Source organism: Pleurodeles waltl, chromosome 3_1 (assembly GCF_031143425.1).
Source record: "Pleurodeles waltl isolate 20211129_DDA chromosome 3_1, aPleWal1.hap1.20221129, whole genome shotgun sequence".
In the NCBI taxonomy this organism is placed as follows: domain Eukaryota; kingdom Metazoa; phylum Chordata; class Amphibia; order Caudata; family Salamandridae; genus Pleurodeles; species Pleurodeles waltl.
The window spans coordinates 811,725,530-811,746,990 of NC_090440.1; the positions used below are offsets into that span (position 1 = coordinate 811,725,530).

Below are 21,461 nucleotides of genomic sequence, written 5' to 3' on the forward strand. Positions count from 1 at the left end.
GGTAGGTTTTCTAGCCTGTTTTATGACCTCCATACATTCCTGTGTGAGGTCTAAGTGCCCGAATTCTAGGATTTCAGGAGCCAAATTGCTAGATTCAGCGATGCTAGATTTGGATGTCTGATCTGTTGTTTGTGTTGTGTTAACAGATCTGGTCTGTTTGGCAGTTTGATATGAGGTACTACTGAAAGGTCTAGTAGTGTTGTGTACCAAGGTTGCCTTGCCCATGTTGGTGCTATTAGTATGAGTTTGAGTTTGTTTTGACTCAACTTGTTTACTAGATATGGAAGAAGTGGGAGAGGGGGAAAAGCGTACGCAAATATCCCTGACCAGTTCATCCATAGTGCATTGCCCTGAGACTGATGTTGTGGGTACCTGGATGTGAAGTTTTGGCATTTTGAGTTTTCTTTTGTTGCAAATAGATCTATTTGTGGCGTTCCCCACATTCTGAAGTAAGTGTTCAGTATTTGGGGGTGAATTTCCCATTTGTGGATCTGTTGGTGATCCCGAGAGAGATTGTCTGCTAACTGATTCTGAATCCCTGGAATAAATTGTGCTATTAGGCGAATGTGGTTGTGAATCGCCCAATGCCATATTTTTTGTGTTAGGAGACACAGCTGTGTTGAGTGTGTTCCTCCCTGTTTGTTTAGGTAATACATTGTTGTCATGTTGTCTGTTTTGACAAGAGTGTATTTGTGGGTTATTATGGGTTGAAATGCTTTCAGAGCTAGAAACACCGCTAACAGTTCTAAGTGGTTTATATGAAACTGTTTTTGCTGAATGTCCCATTGTCCTTGGATGCTGTGCTGATTGAGGTGTGCTCCCCACCCTGTCATGGATGCATCTGTTGTTATTACGTATTGTGGCACTGGGTCTTGAAAAGGCCGCCCTTGGTTTAAATTTATACTGTTCCACCATTGAAGCGAGATGTATGTTTGGCGGTCTATCAACACCAGATCTAGAAGTTGACCCTGTGCCTGTGACCACTGTGATGCTAGGCACTGTTGTAAGGGCCGCATGTGCAACCTTGCGTTTGGGACAATGGCTATGCATGAGGACATCATGCCTAGGAGTTTCATTACTAATTTGACCTGTATCTTTTGGTTTGGATACATGGCTTGTATTACATTGTGGAATGTTTGGACTCTTTGTGGACTTGGAGTGGCAATTCCTTTCACTGTGTTGATTGTTGCTCCTAGGCATTGCTGTGTTTGACACGGCAGAAGGTGTGACTTTGAGTAATTGATTGAGAAACCTAGTTTGTGTAGGGTTTCTATGACGTAATTTGTGTGTTGTGAACACTGTATTTGCGTGTTGGTTTTGATTAACCAATCGTCTAGGTACGGGAACACATGTATTTGCTGCCTTCTGATTTGTGCAGCTACTACTGCTAGACATTTTGTAAAAACTCTTGGCGCAGTTGTTATTCCGAATGGCAACACTTTGAATTGGTAATGTATCCCTTGGAATACAAACCTTAGGTACTTTCTGTGTGAAGGATGTATTGGTATATGGAAATATGCATCCTTTAGATCCAGTGTTGTCATGTAGTCTTGTTGTTTGAGCAGTGGGATTACTTCTTGTAATGTAACCATGTGAAAGTGGTCTGATTTGATGTATGTATTTAATATTCTGAGATCTAGTATAGGTCTTAGAGTTTTGTCTTTTTTGGGTATCAGAAAGTACAGTGAGTAAACTCCTGTGTTTAGTTCTTGTCTTGGTACTAATTCTATTGCCTCTTTTTGGAGCAATGCTTGAACTTCTAATCCTAGAAGATTTATATGTTGTTTCGACATACTGTGTGTTTTCGGTGGGACTGTTGGAGGGAATTCGCGAAATTCTATGCAATAACCATGCTGGATAATTGCTAGTACCCAAGTATCTGTTGTTATCTCCTCCCAATGTTTGTAAAATTGGCTTAATCTTCCCCCCACAGGTGTTATGTGATGGGGATGTGTGACTTGTGAGTCACTGCTTATTTTGAGGACTTTTGGGGCTTTGGAATTTTCCTCTACTTCTTTTGAATTGTCCCCCTCTATATTACCCCCGAAAACTTCTCCGCTGATATTGGCTTTGATAAGTGGGCCTTGTTTGTGATGTTGTGGTTTCTGTAGGTTGTCCTCGAAACCCTCCCCTAAAAGGTGTTTTGCGAAATGTGCCTCTGCTCTGCGGGGAGTAGAGTGCGCCCATGGCTTTTGCCGTATCAGTGTCTTTCTTGAGTTTCTCAATAGCAGTGTCGACTTCCGGCCCAAACAACTGCTGTTCATTAAATGGCATATTTAGCACGGCTTGTTGAATTTCCGGCTTGAAACCTGACGTGCGGAGCCATGCGTGCCTTCTTATTGTTATTTCAGTATTTACTGTCCTTGCAGCCGTATCTGCTTCATCCATTGAAGACCGTATCTGATTATTAGATATACTTTGTCCTTCTTCCACCACTTGTTGTGCTCTTTTTTGGAACTCCTTGGGTAAATGTTCTATCAAATGTTCCATCTCATCCCAGTGAGCTCTGTCATATCTTGCCAAAAGTGCTTGTGAATTGGCAATGCGCCATTGGTTTGCTGCTTGTGCTGCAACCCTTTTCCCTGCAGCATCAAATTTGCGACTCTCTTTGTCTGAAGGTGGTGCGTCCCCTGAGGTATGAGAGTTTGCTCTCTTACGAGCTGCCCCGACAACTACTGAGTCTGGAGTTAACTGCGTTGTAATATAAACAGGATCTGTTGGCGGTGGCTTGTACTTTTTCTCCACCCTTGGAGTTATGGCTCAGCCTTTAAAAGGATCCTGAAAGATTTGTTTTGAATGTTTTAGCATTCCTGGGAGCATAGGTAGTCTTTGGTATTGGCTATGAGTGGAGGTTAGCGTGTTAAACAAAAAGTCATCCTCAATTGGTTCGGAATGCAAGGTGACGTTATGGAAAGCAGCTGCCCTTGCGATCACCTGTGTGTAAGATGTACTGTCCTCAGGAGGGGACGGCCTGGCAGGGTACGAGTCTGGGCTGTTGTCCGATACTGGAGCATCGTAAAGGTCCCATGCATCGGAATCATCTTGACTCATGGCAGTATGAGTCGGGGAGTGCATCAGTGGAGGAGTTGCTACTGGTGATGTGTGCACTGATGGTGGTGGAGAAGGTGGTGGAGTTGTTTTCTTTGCCACCTTTGCCTGTGGCTCCTTGTCCTTTTCTTGAAAGGCAAGTTTTCTTTTTATTTTAATTGGAGGAAGAGTGGTTATCTTCCCTGTGTCTTGATGAATGTGGAGCCTCCTTTGAGTATAGTCTGGCTCTACAGCTTGAAGTTCCTCTCCAAATCTATGTTTTTGCATTTGGGAGGCCAGTCCTTGTTCCTCTGTATAGGAACCTGTTTTCCTGTTTTCGGCTCCGAGGCTGGATGTTTCGGAACCGAAACCTTTTCGGACGTCTCTTTAGGCTCCGAAGAAACCTTTGTAATTTTCGGCGTGGTGGTGTCTCGGTGCCGAATTTGTTCGGTGCCGCTCTCACGGTGCCGAAATTTCTCTGAGCCGATGTCTCGGGTCCGAGATTGCTGTGTGGCGGTATCTCGACCGGAGTCGGATGACTTCGACACCAGCGTGCCCTTTTTCGGTGCCTTGGCTCGGTCACCGCTTTTTTGGGTTAAGCCATGGCCTGTTGGCGGTGGCGTCCCCTGGGCTTTTGTTGACTTCTCGTGAGTCTTATGTTTCGACGTCTTACTCGCGGTTTTCGGCCTCGAGCTCTTCAGAGTCCGATTCGTGGATAGAGAAAGCTTCCTCTTCCTCCTCGAAACGCTCTTGTTCTGTCGGCGTCGACGCCATCTGCAGTCTTCTGGCTCTTCGGTCTCTTAACGTCTTTCTGGACCGAAACGCTCGACAGGCCTCACAAGTATCTTCCTTGTGCTCTGGGCACAAGCACAAGTTACAGACCAGATGCTGATCCGTATACGGATACTTGTTATGGCATTTTGGACAGAAGCGGAATGGGGTCCGTTCCATCAGCCTTGAATTCACACGTGGCCGGGCCGACCAGGCCCCGACGGGGGATCGAAAAAACCCCGAAGGGCCACCGGAGCTCTTCTAAATTCGGTGTCAATTTGTTGTAACTAACCCGATACCGAACGCAAACAATACCGACGTTTTTTCCGAGATTCTAACTAACTGTCCGACCCGAAACACGGAGCGAAAAGGAACACGTCCGAACCCGATGGCGGAAAAAAAACAATCTAAGATGGAGTCGACGCCCATGCGCAATGGAGTCGAAATCGGAGGAGTCCCTCGGTCTCGTGACTCGAAAAGACTTCTTCGAAGAAAAACAACTTGTAACACTCCGAGCCCAACACCAGATGGCGGGATGTGCACAGCATGTGTATCTGCAGCTACACATGCCATCGAACATATATATACACACACACACACACACATACATATATAATACACATGATAGAAAGCAAATAAATGAGTTTAGATAGTTAAATTCACAGTTGAAACTGAGGTATGCTCATCTGTGGTTCTTCTCTTGTTAAACATTTTTGAAAATATGTGCCATTGCAAATAGGTGCTTTGTGCATTGCAGACAAGAGTTATGTTGTGTGTTAGTGTTCATAAACATTACTGGTAAATTTCAGTAGTTTTATGCATTTGAGCCAAAAACATAATTCAGTTTCTAACAGGGGTGTAAATTCATTCAATGGTTTATGCTGTATCTTTCAGCAAAGTTTCTAATGGGAGATCAAATGGAAAATCACAGTTTTTTCACTCCCTTAACATTTGTTTCAGGGGATGGATCTTCAGTAATCGTAGTATGCTGAAACTCAGCTGACTGGGTAAACAGGCTGCCACGTTTCATGCAAATCCATCCACTGAGTCAAAAGATAAGCAAATGAAAACATGTCTCAAACATTACTACACAATGGCTATCATCACTGTGTAATATAACTAAATATAAGGAACAAAAACCTAGCATTCTCTATGTAAAAAGAGAGAGTTGCACAATCTTTATTTATAATAATGTTCAGTCTTTAGGTTAGCCTAGCATTTTTTCTAGGGGCAGAAACTTTTTTTTTTTTTTTTTTAATTTAAAGGTAACTTACCAATATTCCCAAAGATTATGCCATTTTCTGTGGAAGCTACTTTAACATTGGCTTTGATGTTGGCAAAATCATGAGGGGCAAGAGTTAAAGGAGAAGGTTTTTCCACCAGTTTCAAGTCACCTTTTAACAAACAATGCAGGGAATTAGATTACAATTTCAGTACAGACAGACAAGAAACACAAACGTGATTACAGTAATACCATTTTTGGTGCAAATCATAATGCTCTGAATCACATTGGTTAACATAACATTTCCAGCATTTATGGACATCTAAAATATACCTTACACTTCCATAGAACCAGCTACATGCCATACAAATGGCATGTTTTTCCCTCCATCCGCACTAAGCACAACTGAAAACAAGAAATTATACATCACATTTAGACTAACACACAACACTATACAGCACAATTGGCAGTATTCAATTACTTTACTATACTTCAGTAACATATAACTTTACAAACTTGGTATCGATGCAACACACTCTTGTAGAACATGGAATCAAACAGTAAAACCTTTCAACTCTACTTTCATCCACTTAAATAGGGGCATAACTAAAAGGCATACAGATACTCCTTGAAGGAACAATTGACCCTGTGGTCACAGAGAAACCTAACAACAAATAGAGCAACAAGCTTTATTACAACTACTGTCACAATAACATACATATTCCAGTTACCCTCAAACGCTTCAAAGCTATTCAATAGCAAATAAGCACTGTACAAGGACTGCTAACATTAACATATGCAAGTAACATAACATGGCCATTGGACTGCATTTCTATTGTAGGCATGGGTGGAAGCTCATATGTTAGACGCAAATTTGTAGGTCCAGCTTTGGTCATCAAATGTTTAGCTCCAGTCTTGCAAGTTATGTACTGCATTAATATTTCAGGCACCAGCATCCTATTGCAAGGCACTACATGACAGGCATAGTCTCATATGTCCACAAACCATAATATGTAGTCTCATAAACATAACTACAGCCTACCCTCTCAGAATCCTTCCACATGGGAGCTGCAGGATGGCCCCTTGTCACCATCATTATCTGGGAAGAAGGGAGGAGATTGGGGCAATGCTAAACGAGTCTCATACATAACGGAGGTAGGTTCGGCCAGTGCAGGTAAGGCCAGTGCTCAGTCCATATTTTGGAACTAGCTTACTCATGCTTCCCATACTCAAAGTGGAATGTAGATTAGCTGTGGTGCAAGGACAACAGTCTAAAACTATGAGTGCTTTCCTCACACACCAATTATTCTTCCTTATGACTAATACTGTTGAAGCCATCTTGCACACACAGGTATGCACAAAAACACACAAGGAAAAATGAAGGCACCCCATCAACGGCTCATGAATACACAAAGGGTGCACCTGCATCAGTCTAAGAACCTTTAACACACCTCCCAGGCTGCAATAGTGCTTTCAAGACTGTAGTCAGCTGAGACAGGCAGTCTCAGAGATCTGAGTGGAGGGTATGCTGAGGAGTAATTCCTGAAAAGAAAGGGTGGATGAGCCATGTCTAAACTTCTTTTCCTGAAAGTAGAAAGGAGCAGCAATAATGCCTAAGGCTGTGGCTTGCGGAAGTAGTTGGGCAGAGGACAGATAAAAAGCCCCACATCTCCAAGGTGCTCCAAATCGGCCAAGGCAACACAAACTGATGCAACTAATAAAAATCATTGAGTGTGTGAGACAGAGCACTACACACCAAGGTCTAGATTTGGTTCTACCTCCTTGGTACACCATCTCTCTTTTGTAAAACACCTAAGGGCCTGATTTGTATTTCGTCGAAGAGTATTTCAGAAATGTTTTTGGCAACCAATGGTCTGTAGAATGCTTTTTCAGCTGTATTAGCTCTGGCTGAAAATTACACAAAAGAACCCTCTATAAACACACCTACAAAGTGGCATAAAGAACAAATAATCGGATGTGAGATTACAGACATAGCATTCATTTATCATTACTGAGGAATTTGTATTACTTTAAACACACATTTTTGTAATTCTCACCTAATGTTGCCAGTTCCAATGTGCAGCTCTGCAAAGTATCACTGGTCTGATTGACAACAAGGACATCTAAGACAATGTCATACTGGTTTACATGGACGTATGCTTCTGCATAGACTGGATCTGAGAAACCAGTCAGTTGGGTAACCTAAAAATAACGTTTTAAAAAAAGTGCAAAATATTAAAACTCACTTCGATGTATTGATGTACATCTTTTTTAAAAAAACGATTCTCTTGGGCATGGTGTGTAGAAATAGAAAATTATAAACAAACACACATCAACCAGCACTGGTAAGAAAGTTTTCGATAAAAGTTTACAATTTACAATATTTCTACAATGCCTCAATCAACAGACAACAGATCCGCTTTCAGCTAACTGCCCAAAAAAAAAAAAAAAACGAGCATTGGCAAAGCCAGGTTAGCATGGCTAAAAGTTAGTGGCATGGAGTAAAGTGGTATAGGGGAGAGTGGAGTGGCAAACGAAGTGGCGTAGTGGGGTTTGGGTGGGGACTAGAGTGGCGTAGAATAGAGTGGGAAAGAGCAGAGTGGCATAGAGTAGTGTGGTGTAGAGTGCAATTTTGTCGAGAGGATTGGCATAGAGTGGCATTGTATGGAGTGGAATGGAGTGGTGTAGAGTGGAGTGGCATAGAGTGGAATGACAAAGTAGAGCGATGGAGAGTGGTATGACTGTCAGGTGTAGCTGTGAAAATCAAATGTTTATTTTTGCTTTAAAAAAGTGCACATTTTCATGGTACTGCTTGGCACTGAAGGGAACTACTTTGCGTAGACGTACTCCTTCGTAAAGGTCAGATCGTGTCACTTACGGTGAAGTTAGCCAAAGGATGATTAAGAGATTAAATAATTTGCAGCGAATCACAGTAAGTTGAGCCAACGCTGATACTGAAACCTGCTTCCCCAGCTCCAAAGCCGTCAACTCTGCCAGCTACGCCACATCCTGGTAACTTGTAGGGTTTATTGTTTGTACCCAGTTGGATTCTAATGACCCTCAATATATTTATCAAGAAGCCCTTTTTGAGAAACTCAGTGCTCTAAAGTGGTAATAAGAATAAACAGAATACGCAAGACAATAATTCACTAAGGACTTATTTCACAATACACTACTATATTTGAGGCAAAACAAATTGCATTAAGACAGCATTCTGAATTATTCAACAGTGGATACCATGTGTGAAGGGTGCTGTGTTGGTGAAGAACCAAGACTTTTTAGCCAGTTGTAAGTTTGACTCCTTGTTGCCTGCTGACAGTCTGTGCGATCTCGTAGAAGTGACTCAATTTCATGTGCAGGTATGGGTTCTGTTGGTGTGACCTCAGGAAGACGGACTTTATGGGTCAGAGAACTGGTTCAATACTCAGAAGTCATAATGCTCACGAAAGAGAGGTAACAAAAAGAGCTAGCCTAATCCCTTGGAATGCAAACAAAACAATTAATTGTTCGAGTCCCACAATTACAGCTGCCTGGTGTTAAGTTATGTGCAGGGCTACCTTCAGTGCTCTGTGGAGGTGATACAGGATGGCCTAATTTGGCTTGTCTGGAGAGCCCTCAAACGTACTTCTTGATGTACTAAATAATGAAAGCAACGATCAGTCAAACAGCAGCACTGTACACAGATGTAATCACAAGGAGGACGTAACAGCCAATTATAAATGAGCTCCAGCACTGATGAACAATTAAACATGAAATAATAACACATAAGTGTTAAGAAAAAGCTGCAACCAGGATGAGTCTGTGTTCTGCTCAACTCACAAGGGCACCTGGTACTCTGTGAAGGCAATAAGTGTGATAATAAGTACCCATGGTAAGTAAATAGCTTAATGCAGGCAGGCTTGCAAAGGGAAGTCCTTATACCCCGATGCATTATTGACAAACGCTGTGTCCAGGATCTTGCACTGGGATGTGTGAGTGTGAGGTGAAGAATGGGAATGGGAGACTGCCCGGATAAGCCTCTCCTTGGATTCAGCACCGTGGCCCGGACCAGCTCCAGCTGTTCAAAGTCATCAATTACCTTTAACTACAACGACTAATCATCCGCAGAGTGCTAATGCAAGCCAGACATGTTTATGTCCCTGTAACTTGCAATATGTCGCCTTGGCAATGGCTTAAATAAACACAGGCAGACTGTGAGCGCCGTAACTGAGCGATTACACCTCAGGACATTACCTTTTAAACGCACTACATTCACATAAACGAGACTCACTACACTCAAGATATAGCTTCTGCTGCTTTTTCATATTTATACCACGTAAAGAGGTTGTATACCAGCTGTGCATGCGTGGACTCCAAGCACACTGACAGAAAACAAAATGCCTCGAACAGGGGTGCAATTAGACCACACCTTCGGGGGCGGTGAGGTAACACTTCCAGCAAGTGGTGCGGGTCATGCATTTCAAGCGATGTGGGCAGAGCTATCTTTATTGCCAATATGACAGAGAGAAGTGACAAATTGTGCACTTTAAACATAGTGGCAAAACCAATCTGATAAGGACTGAAAGATTGGAGTCTGTGGTTACTCCAGTTTCTGAGTTGTTTGGTGGCAGGCCTGGTTACTTAAGTCATCTTGTGGCGTTTGATCCATTTTCTGCATATGAATATTTTGATTTGTTACATGTTTATTTTCCTGTGATTAGAGATCTTCTTTATTTGACCACTTGAGGCAGAGGCAATTTAAGGATGAGTCAAAGTCAGATGGGTGTTCATGCTTAAATGTGATTTGTGTATTATCTGCATAACAGTAATAGCTGAAATTGAAGAAGGAGATTATGTCCAATGGCCAGCGAAGGCAAGTGCTTTAGGGGAAGTAGAACTGTTAGGTACATTAGTTGTTAATTGAATGGAGCTGACCTGAAAGGATAAATTGAGAAGATGATCTGTCTGATACCAAAGCTGCAAGCTGCTTTAGTTCCCCTCTGTTTTGAAATCTCTCTAGAAGATTGGGATGATGAATAGTATCAAAGGTAATGAAGAGTTCAAGTAATAAGCTTGCTGGTACGCCAATGCAGAGATTTGTCTTAAAGCAGATCTTTCTATCTTCTTTGGCTAAAACAGCCTGTTAGTGGCGAAAAGTTAAAAGGATCTCTTATTTCAAGGGCGATTTGTTGTAAGACATTTAGAGTTCCTTTGGAAAGATACCTGTATTCAAGGACTTGTTCACAGTTCTGGGTGGATTGGCTACATAGCTATTAAGGAGGACACTGGTCTGCAGGGACCTAGCTTAGTCTGTGAGATTCAGGGGATGTGAATCCCACATTTCCCAACTAAACAAGTGGGAAAAGCCAAAACAGGCTTATCAGACCTAATTCTGGGCCCCAAGAACCAACTCCCAAGCCAAGAATGCATTTATTTGGGAAAGTGCAACAACCCATACACCCTCCCTGAAGCTATGTCCCGGTTGGTCTGCTGGTGATTCTGCTGGCCTACAAGTGTTTGCAGCATTGATTAAGTCATCTGTGGTCAGGAGGTTAAAGGGGTTAACTGTAGTTGTTTTCGTGTTTTGTTATCTGGTGAACTGAGCCAGGATGCTAGACTTGTGGCTGAGCAGTGGAAAGGCAAGGGGGGGGGGGGGGGGGGGGACCTCACTTTGGTGGGTAGGAAGCAATTAAGGTGCCCATACTGCTTCAGGTATTGAGGTAGAATGACCCTGTTTCCTGTGAACTCTATTAGAGGGGTTGATGTTTGTGATGTTTAGGCCCATTATCAGGTCTACAGGTCGCTCAACAGCTCTCCCTATTCAGATCTCTTTTTCTGTGTAAGTGCTCTTGGCCACTGTCAGCTCACCAAGACATAGGGCAGGTCTCCCTGAAGCAAGACATCAGGTATTGTGGTTTGTTAACTTTACTTTCCTCACTACATTCTCCAGAAGAAAAACAAATGAAATGCCCACCTCGCTCACCATATAAATGCAATGGAGTGACTATTACTGCATGTGTGCATGGAAATAGTGTATACTTAGACCAACAACTATACATTTAGATGCACATATGCACTTGTTTAGTATCCACAAAACATCAGATTTACAGGAGTCAACTAAACATGCACAGAGTGAAAAGGCCGTAAGAGAAGCCATATTAATTTAAGAGAGCGTAATTTTGCCTGAACATGCTGTTGGGATGGGAATGTCCCCTGCGAGGTATACAGTCATGTTGCCCTATCCCGAACACAAAACTGTAAGTATCTGGTTTCCCAGCTTTTGTCTCTAGCTTCATGCTAACCTAGTGTACAGATGCCTACACTGCTCCTTGACATGACTGAGGTCCTAGATCTGTCCTGTGATCTGGAGGGGCAGACCAAGCATGTACTCAATTTGCAGACAGTGGACTACTGGCTTGTCATAGGTTGAATGTGGGACTGGAACAAAAAATAAGCTCTGGCATCAAAATAAAAGCGGCCCCTAATCTTTAATTCAATAGTTTAAAAAGTGGCCCATATTCGCAAATTGAGTCTGTTTTGAACTTGTGAAAACAAGCTGCATAGTTATTTTTAAAATATGAAAGACTGCATGAATTTGCCACAAGCAATGTTTGTTTTAAGATCTGGAAAATCTAGAGAAAACTTGCCCAGCAGACTACAAAATAGGCTCACAGAGGAAAAACCCGCCCACAAAATGATCTGCCAGTGCACCCTGTAGGGCACTGCTTGATTCCCTATATGCCAATCCGACCCTGCACAGGTTTCGCATGTAGATAGATGGTGCAGCATATCTTGCTTTTGAGAATCCGCAATCACGGGCAGAATTTTTTTTTATCTGTGTCATTGGAGTGGAGGCCCCACTCGTGTAACATTCTGTTTTAATACGCTAATCTTTGTTCTAACATTCCAAACCTGTGTTGAGCACATGGTGTTTGTGGTACAAGTAATATGTGCACAAGTGTGCCAGAGTAGAAACCCCTAACCTGCTCATGTGCACACGATGGAGGTAAGCTTGTTTTCCCAGTGTTTTGCTGATATTCCTGAACCTGGAGGGAGGAAACCTAGACAATGAAGTGAATACAGAGAAGACTAGACCCCTTTAGAAATTCACAGAGGCCATTTTGCTGGCAGGAGCTGCTGACTAGTCTTTCTGCAGTACTACTATGTGAAAGATGGTTGGGGTGAAGTTTGGACTCAAGTCTCTTTTCAGTGTGTAAAGGATGTTTTTAGGTGAGCCAGCCTTTTAAATTTCCCATGATCGTGTGCAGTGTGTAGCTGTTGATAAGGCAGGTATAGAAAGTTCATGCATATTTTGGCATCTGTTGTGGGCACTCCAGGCTGGAGACTACCCTGCTATAAGGAGCATCACTCTGCTTTGCAGCATACTGTGATGACTGCTGTGCACCCACAGCTGGTTTCTGACTGATAGCCAGCTTCTAAGATGAGAGGGATTATTCCCTGGAGTCTTGCCTAACTGGAAGAACTGTATCTCTGAACTTAGTGCCTGGAAGCCAGCTTGCCTATTAAAAGAGGGAGCGATCCTGCCAGAACGTGGGAAGGGAGACTTCACAGAGAGATTGGTGAGCTTGAAAGTATGGGTGCAGTCTATCCAGAAGTGAAGTGCCAGGTGGAAATTGCAGATTGGCGACTAACCTCACCGCTCTGCAATAAGAACGACTGCGATTAAAGCCAAGCCCTTTGCCTATGGCTGTCACCACCACTGCTAGCATGCCACTGTGTCCGTCTACGTGACTGCCCGTCTGCTGCTCAACACCAAGTGACCAAGAAGTGCATCCAATGCCTACTCCCAGTTCCCACCAACAACAGTATTTGCATTTGTCAAAGGGCTCTGGGCTATCACTGGCTACCAATCACTGGCAAACCCCCACGCTACCTCCCTGAAACGTTTTTCACTACCTTCCATAGCTACCACTGAGCCCCACCCAAGTGCTAAAGTAGATGTACTTGACCCCATTTGCACAGCTGCAATAGGAGATATTCCTAGACATAGAAGGCAAACAACCCCAATATCAAGGATGAGACCCAATAACCCATGCTTGTACCACGGTCCCCTGAACATGGTCTTACCAGTCCTCTAGGAGGAAGGGTATGTATTCAAACTGATCACCTTTGCACTGTGTGCCTCCTAACCGTATATAGTCACTGCAATTCTCTTAATACTAAATTTTCAGTGGGAGTCCAGGGAACAATGGGTGCAGATATATTCTCTGCACTAAATACATTAAGGCACAGGAGTGACAACAGGGTGAGTTTGAATAAAGCTTATAGTGTTATTAAAACCAGTTCACCGATTCTGGATACCACGCTGCAGGCCAATGAGGCACAGATGGCGGTCTACAATGTGGCATCAGAAGCAGCAAAAGGGGTGTGGCCACTGGTGACCCACCACCTCTGTCATTCACAGCAGGCACTATAAAGCCCAACAGGGCTAAAGTGTAGGACCAACAATTAGCCTGCAGTCCGCTCTCACTTTTCACACCAGCCCACGGCCTCAAATGCAGTGCTTCACTCTTGCAGTGTTATGCTTGATCCCTCTCCAGCAGCTTCTGCCTCCATTCCCCTCTTGTACCACAATACCACTACCTCCCATCTCATCCCCACAGACTGAGACTGATCTCGCACCCACACCAGCCTCGAACCTATCACCCTTCCCATTCTATCCACCAGCCTCAATATACTCTTTCCTCTTGCACCCGCCCTATGGTTGTGGAAGGAAATAAATAGACATCTAGTACTACAGGAAGAACAGATATTCTGTAGGTGCATTTGTGGAAATATGTGCATGTTTATGAGTGTTGGGTAAATTAATGTGTGCTGAGTGAGAGGTGTTCCCCGTAAGTGCAGAGTTACTGTGAGTGGTGTGAATGGATAGTTAGCATTGTGAGTGTTGAGTGAAAGGTGCACGTATATGAGTGCTAAGTTAGTGGTGTGCCCATGTGACAGCTAGGAGACCATTGTGTGTATGTCTGTATGCAAGAGGAGAGTGAGCTGTGTCAGTAATGGCTGAGGGGGACAGCCCTTGTGAGTGCAAGACGATGTATCTTGAGATACTTAAAGGAACTCACCATGTCACTGAAGGTTGCCAAGTGGGGTTTGAGGTGTAACTTAAACTAGGATTATCATGACATCAATCAGGGACTTAGGGTGAAAAGATAACTTATCAGCTGATCCTGCAACAAAATGTCAGCTTTTTTAACAAATTCACATTTCTAGAGGTGCTCGAGCCACTGAAGTTCAGAGCCAAATCTACAACTCCGATTCAGGAAGATGTATTTTTGGAACCTCGAGCCAAGACTTCATGTGGCCTCTGCCACACACCTCCCTTTGTCAATAACCAAGCCCCTCTGCCCCTTCATCTAGTGGCTAAATTGTGCAAAATGAAACAAGGATCCTGGTATCAAACAGTCTGACTATATTGTAGGATCCTAGGCAATTACCGTATTTCAATATGCCACCTTTTCTTTTGTCCTCGTATTGGAGTGTACCTTTAAAAAAAACTCATTTTAGGATGTGTGCTCTACAAAAACCTCATATTGTCCCCTGGACTCCCACTGAAAATTTAGTATTAAGTGAATTGCCGTGACTATATACTGTTAGGAGGCACACAGTGCAAAGTTGATCAGCCTGAATGCATACCCTTTCTATTAGAGGACTGCTAAGACCATGTTCAGTGGACCAGGAGGCAAGCATAGGCTATTATGTGTCTTCCTTGGTGCTGGGGTCGTTTACCTCTTACGTCCAGAAATATCTCCCATTAAAGCTGTGCAAACAGGGTCAAGTACATCCCCTTTAGCACTTGGAGCTCAGTGGTAGCCATGGAAGGTAGTACCAAATATCTCAGGGAGGTAGCGTGGGGTTTGCCAGTGACTGGTAGCAAGAGTGTTAGCCCAAAGACCTTTGATGAACGCAGATACTGTGGTTGATAGATTTTAATGTTGCTCCATATTTTATTAAAACTCTTGCAGGGTTAAAATATCAAATTACTTGTATCATGGTTCATTAATAGCAAGATCATTAGAGACATTAATATATCTAGGTTTATGTTTAGAAACTATGGAGTAGATTTACTAAAATCCCATGCAACGCAGTACAGCAACCAAAGTCACAGCACTAGATTGCGTGAGAGTAGAGAGCAGGACTGCACTATATCTGTTAAATTAGCAGTGATGGGCAATCCGTGCAATACACACATCTTTGCTCGACAGTGCATTGCCTTGTAACAGCCCTTTGACTCAAAGTAAAGCAATGCAGAACAGAGCACTGCTTTTCATTACTTTCAGGCAATTTGCAGCACTCAAACATGAATTCCAAATTAACATTTACAAAGCCAATGCATAAAGTTAGTAAATCTGCTCTGCGACTTCTGCTAAATGCCACTTTATGCAGCAGTTTTTTTTAGTGTCCTGAAGTGAAAGGCTTTCACATTAAATAAATACACTTTTTGAAGAGTCTTTAGCACACTTTTTACATGACCATTTACATACCATGCAGAGGGCTTTGTTTGCATTATAGAGCTTAGAGCCAAGCCTGATAATCTGCTGAGCTTTGGCTTGGCACTCCCTATTAATAGTCTGCTTGACCACCTCTACATTGTCCCTGAAATCTACTCAGGGCCACTGGAATAATGCGATTGTGCAGCTGCAGCGATTTTCACATAATAGTAGATTTGAGGCATTTGCCACCTAATCCATCATCTGCCACATAATCTGCAGATTTTAACAAACAAATTTGTTTCCAGCTAAAATGGTTAAAAAGTTAGTAAAAATGCAGCAACACAAATTATTCCATAGTGGAAGGCCCCTTGCAAATACTGACTGGTCACCTTTCTTTACTTTGTTGCTATATTGAGATGTTACACTGGTACTAAGGAGGTGCAACTAATTCAAAGACAGTGTTAAGTTTAAAAATGACAAAATAATGAAGTACTACTGTAGGAAGTTGGCTCTGAATGTGCTATTTCAAAGTAAGGAATAGCATGCACAGAGTCCAAGGGTTCCCCTTAGAGGTAAAATAGTGGTAAAAAGAGATAATACTAATGCTCTATTTTGTGGTAGGGTGGTCGAGCAGTAGGCTTATCCAAGGAGTAGTGTTAAGCATTTGTTGTACATACACATAGACAATAAATGAGGTACACACACTCAGAGACAAATCCAGCCAATAGGTTTTGTTATAGAAAAATATATTTTCTTAGTTTATTTTAAGAACCACAGGTTCAAATTTAACATGTAATATCTTGTTTGAAAGGTATTGCAGGTAAGTACATTAGGAACTTTGAATCATTTCAATTGCAAGTATACTTTTCAAGTTATTGACAAATAGCTACTTTAAAAGTGGACACTTAGTGCAATTTTCACAGTTCCTGGGGGAGGTAAGTTTTTGTTAGTTTTACCAGGTAAGTAAGACACTTACAGGGTTCAGTTCTTGGTCCAAGGTAGCCCACCGTTGGGGGTTCAGAGCAACCCCAAAGTCACCACACCAGCAGCTCAGGGCCGGTCAGGTGCAGAGTTCAAAGTGGTGCCCAAAACGCATAGGCTAGAATGGAGAGAAGGGGGTGCCCCGGTTCCGGTCTGCTTGCAGGTAAGTACCCGCGTCTTCGGAGGGTAGACCAGGGGGGTTTTGTAGGGCACCGGGGGGGACACAAGCCCACACAGAAATTTCACCCTCAGCGGCGCGGGGGCGGCCGGGTGCAGTGTAGAAACAAGCGTCGGGTTCGCAATGTTAGTCAATGAGAGATCACGGGATCTCTTCAGCGCTGCAGGCAGGCAAGGGGGGGGTTCCTCGGGGAAACCTCCACTTGGGCAAGGGAGAGGGACTCCTGGGGGTCACTTCTCCAGTGAAAGTTCGGTCCTTCAGGTCCTGGGGGCTGCGGGTGCAGGGTCTCTCCCAGGCGTCGGGACTTAGGATTCAAAGAGTCGCGGTCAGGGGAAGCCTCGGGATTCCCTCTGCAGGCGGCGCTGTGGGGGCTCAGGGGGGACAGGTTTTGGTACTCACAGTCTTAGAGTAGTCCTGGGGTCCCTCCTGAGGTGTTGGATCTCCACCAGCCGAGTCGGGGTCGCCGGGTGCAGTGTTGCAAGTCTCACGCTTCTTGCGGGGAGCTTGCAGGGTTCTTTCAAAGCTGCTGGGAACAAAGTTGCAGCCTTTCTTGGAGCAGGTCCGCTGTCCTCGGGAGTTTCTTGTCTTTTCGAAGCAGGGGCAGTCCTCAGAGGATGTCGAGGTCGCTGGTCCCTTTGGAAGGCGTCGCTGGAGCAGGATCTTTGGAAGGCAGGAGACAGGCCGGTGAGTTTCTGGAGCCAAAGCAGTTGTTGTCTTCGGGTCTTCCTCTGCAGGGGTTTTTCAGCTAGGCAGTCCTTCTTCTTGTAGTTGCAGGAATCTAATTTTCTAGGGTTCAGGGTAGCCCTTAAAATACTAAATTTAAGGGCGTGTTTAGGTCTGGGGGGTTAGTAGCCAATGGCTACTAGCCCTGAGGGTGGGTACACCCTCTTTGTGCCTCCTCCCAAGGGGAGGGGGTCACAATCCTAACCCTATTGGGGGAATCCTCCATCTGCAAGATGGAGGATTTCTAAAAGTTAGAGTCACTTCAGCTCAGGACACCTTAGGGGCTGTCCTGACTGGCCAGTGACTCCTCCTTGTTGCTTTCTTTGTTCCCTCCAGCCTTGCCGCCAAAAGTGGGGGCCGTTGCCGGAGGGGGCGGGCAACTCCACTAAGCTGGAGTGCCCTGCTGGGCTGTGACAAAGGGGTGAGCCTTTGAGGCTCACCGCCAGGTGTCACAGCTCCTGCCTGGGGGAGGTGTTAGCATCTCCACCCAGTGCAGGCTTTGTTACTGGCCTCAGAGTGACAAAGGCACTCTCCCCATGGGGCCAGCAACATGTCTCTGGTGTGGCAGGCTGCTGGAACTAGTCAGCCTACACAGACAGTCGGTTAAGTTTCAGGGGGCACCTCTAAGGTGCCCTCTGGGGTGTATTTTACAATAAAATGTACACTGGCATCAGTGTGCATTTATTGTGCTGAGAAGTTTGATACCAAACTTCCCAGTTTTCAGTGTAGCCATTATGGTGCTGTGGAGTTCGTGTTTGACAAACTCCCAGACCATATACTCTTATGGCTACCCTGCACTTACAATGTCTAAGGTTTTGTTTAGACACTGTAGGGGTACCATGCTCATGCACTGGTACCCTCACCTATGGTATAGTGCACCCTGCCTTAGGGCTGTAAGGCCTGCTAGAGGGGTGTCTTACCTATACTGCATAGGCAGTGAGAGGCTGGCATGGCACCCTGAGGGGAGTGCCATGTCGACTTACTCGTTTTGTCCTCACTAGCACACACAAGCTGGCAAGCAGTGTGTCTGTGCTGAGTGAGAGGTCTCCAGGGTGGCATAAGACATGCTGCAGCCCTTAGAGACCTTCCTTGGCATCAGGGCCCTTGGTACTAGAAGTACCAGTTACAAGGGACTTATCTGGATGCCAGGGTCTGCCAATTGTGGATACAAAAGTACAGGTTAGGGAAAGAACACTGGTGCTGGGGCCTGGTTAGCAGGCCTCAGCACACTTTCAATTGTAAACATAGCATCAGCAAAGGCAAAAAGTCAGGGGGCAACCATGCCAAGGAGGCATTTCCTTACACAACCCCCCCCCCAAACGAAAGAGGATGAGACTAACCTTTCCCAAGAGAGTCTTCATTTTCTAAGTGGAAGAACCTGGAAAGGCCATCTGCATTGGCATGGGCAGTCCCAGGTCTGTGTTCCACTATAAAGTCCATTCCCTGTAGGGAGATGGACCACCTCAACAGTTTAGGATTTTCACCTTTCATTTGCATCAGCCATTTGAGAGGTCTGTGGTCAGTTTGAACTAGGAAGTGAGTCCCAAAGAGGTATGGTCTCAGCTTCTTCAGGGACCAAACCACAGCAAAGGCCTCCCTCTCAATGGCACTCCAACGCTGCTCCCTGGGGAGTAACCTCCTGCTAATGAAAGCAACAGGCTGGTCAAGGCCATCATCATTTGTTTGGGACAAAACTGCCCCTATCCCATGTTCAGAGGCATCAGTCTGCACAATGAACTGCTTAGAATAATCTGGAGCTTTTAGAACTGGTGCTGAGCACATTGCTTGTTTCAGGGTGTCAAAGGCCTGTTGGCATTCCACAGTCCAGTTCACTTTCTTGGGCATTTTCTTGGAGGTGAGTTCAGTGAGGGCTGTCACAATGGATCCATATCCCTTCACAAACCTCCTGTAATACCCAGTCAAGCCAAGGAATGCCCTGACTTGAGTCTGGGTTTTTGGAGCTACCCAGTCCAGAATAGTCTGGATCTTGGGTTGGAGTGGCTGAACTTGGCCTCCACCTACAAGGTGGCCCAAGTAAACCACAGTTCCCTGCCCTATCTGGCATTTGGATGCCTTGATAGAGAGGCCTGCAGATTGCAGAGCCTTCAAAACCTTCTTCAGGTGGACCAGGTGATCCTGCCAGGTGGAGGTAAAGACAGCAATATCATCAAGATAAGCTGTGCTAAAGGACTCCAAGCCAGCAAGGACTTGATTCACCAACCTTTGGAAGGTGGCAGGGGCATTCTTTAAACCAAAGGGCATAACAGTAAACTGATAATGCCCATCAGGTGTGGAGAATGCTGTTTTCTCTTTTGCTCCAGGTGCCATTTTTATTTGCCAGTACCCTGCTGTCAAGTCAAAGGTACTTAGGAATTTGGCAGCACCTAATTTATCTATGAGCTCATCAGCTCTAGGAATTGGATGAGCATCTGTCTTGGTGACAGAATTGAGCCCTCTGTAGTCCACACAAAACCTCATCTCTTTCTTTCCATCTTTGGTGTGAGGTTTGGGGACTAAGACCACTGGGCTAGCCCAGGGGCTGTCAGAGCGCTCAATTACTCCCAATTCCAGCATCTTGTGGACTTCCACCTTAATGCTTTCCTTAACATGGTCAGACTGTCTAAAAATTTTGTTTTTGACAGGCATGCTGTCTCCTGTGTCCACATCATGGGTACACAGGTGTGTCTGACCAGGGGTTAAGGAGAAGAGTTCAGGAAACTGTTGTAGGACTCTCCTACAATCAGCTTGCTGTTGGCCAGAGAGGGTGTCTGAGTAGATCACTCCATCTACTGTGCCATCTTTTGGGTCTGATGACAGAAGATCAGGGAGAGGTTCACTCTCTGCCTCCTGATCCTCATCTGTTACCATCAACAGATTCACATCAGCCCTGTCATGGAAGAGCTTAAGGCGGTTCACATGGATCACCCTCTTGGGGCTCCTGCTTGTGCCCAGGTCCACCAGGTAGGTGACCTGACTCTTCCTTTCTAGCACTGGGTAAGGGCCACTCCATTTGTCCTGGAGTGCCCTGGGAGCCACAGGCTCCAGAACCCAGACTTTCTGCCCTGGTTGGAACTCAACCAGTGCAGCCTTTTGGTCATACCAAAACTTCTGGAGCTGTTGGCTGGCCTCAAGGTTTTTGGTTGCCTTTTCCATGTACTCTGCCATTCTAGAGCGAAGGCCAAGTACATAGTCCACTATGTCTTGTTTAGGCTCATGGAGAGGTCTCTCCCAGCCTTCTTTAACAAGAGCAAGTAGTCCCCTTACAGGATGACCAAACAGAAGTTCAAAGGGTGAGAATCCTACTCCCTTCTGTGGCACCTCTCTGTAAGCGAAAAGCAGACATGGCAAGAGGACATCCCATCTCCTTTTGAGTTTTTCTGGGAGCCCCATGATCATGCCTTTTAATGTCTTGTTGAATCTCTCAACCAAGCCATTAGTTTGTGGATGGTATGGTGTAGTGAATTTGTAAGTCACTCCACACTCATTCCACATGTGTTTTAGGTATGCTGACATGAAGTTGGTACCTCTGTCAGACACCACCTCCTTAGGGAAACCCACTCTGGTAAAGATACCAATGAGGGCCTTGGCTACTGCAGGGGCAGTAGTCGACCTAAGGGGGATAGCTTCAGGATACCTAGTAGCATGATCCACTACTACTAGGATGTACATATTTCCTGAGGCTGTGGGAGGTTCCAGTGGACCAACTATGTCCACACCCACTCTTTCAAAGGGGACCCCCACCACTGGAAGTGGAATGAGGGGGGCCTTTGGGTGCCCACCTGTCTTACCACTGGCTTGACAGGTGGGGCAGGAGAGGCAAAACTCCTTAACCTTGTGGGACATATTGGGCCAGTAGAAGTGGTTGACTAACCTCTCCCACGTCTTGGTTTGTCCCAAATGCCCAGCAAGGGGAATATCATGGGCTAAGGTCAGAATAAACTCTCTGAACGACTGAGGCACTACCACTCTCCTAGTGGCACCAGGCTTGGGGTCTCTGGCCTCAGTGTACAGGAGTCCATCTTCCCAATAGACCCTATGTGTTCCATTTTTCTTGCCCTTGGACTCTTCAGCAGCTTGCTGCCTAAGGCCTTCAAGAGAGGGACAGGTTTCTTGTCCCTTACACAGC

General features: G+C 44.9%; 1 protein-coding gene across 3 annotated transcripts in view; it reads right to left on the minus strand.

The window, feature by feature from the left end:
* The window catches only part of COPB1 (COPI coat complex subunit beta 1), a 213,012-nt gene that overhangs the window by 35,759 nt on the left and 155,792 nt on the right, over window positions 1-21,461 (minus strand). For all 3 annotated transcript variants that reach the window (XM_069223690.1, XM_069223691.1, XM_069223692.1), the window contains exons 17-18: window positions 7,078-7,222; window positions 5,073-5,192 (exon numbers count right to left, since the gene is read on the minus strand). In XM_069223690.1, the coding sequence (XP_069079791.1) occupies window positions 5,073-5,192; window positions 7,078-7,222 (265 nt within the window). The remainder of the gene's footprint in view (window positions 1-5,072; window positions 5,193-7,077; window positions 7,223-21,461) is intronic.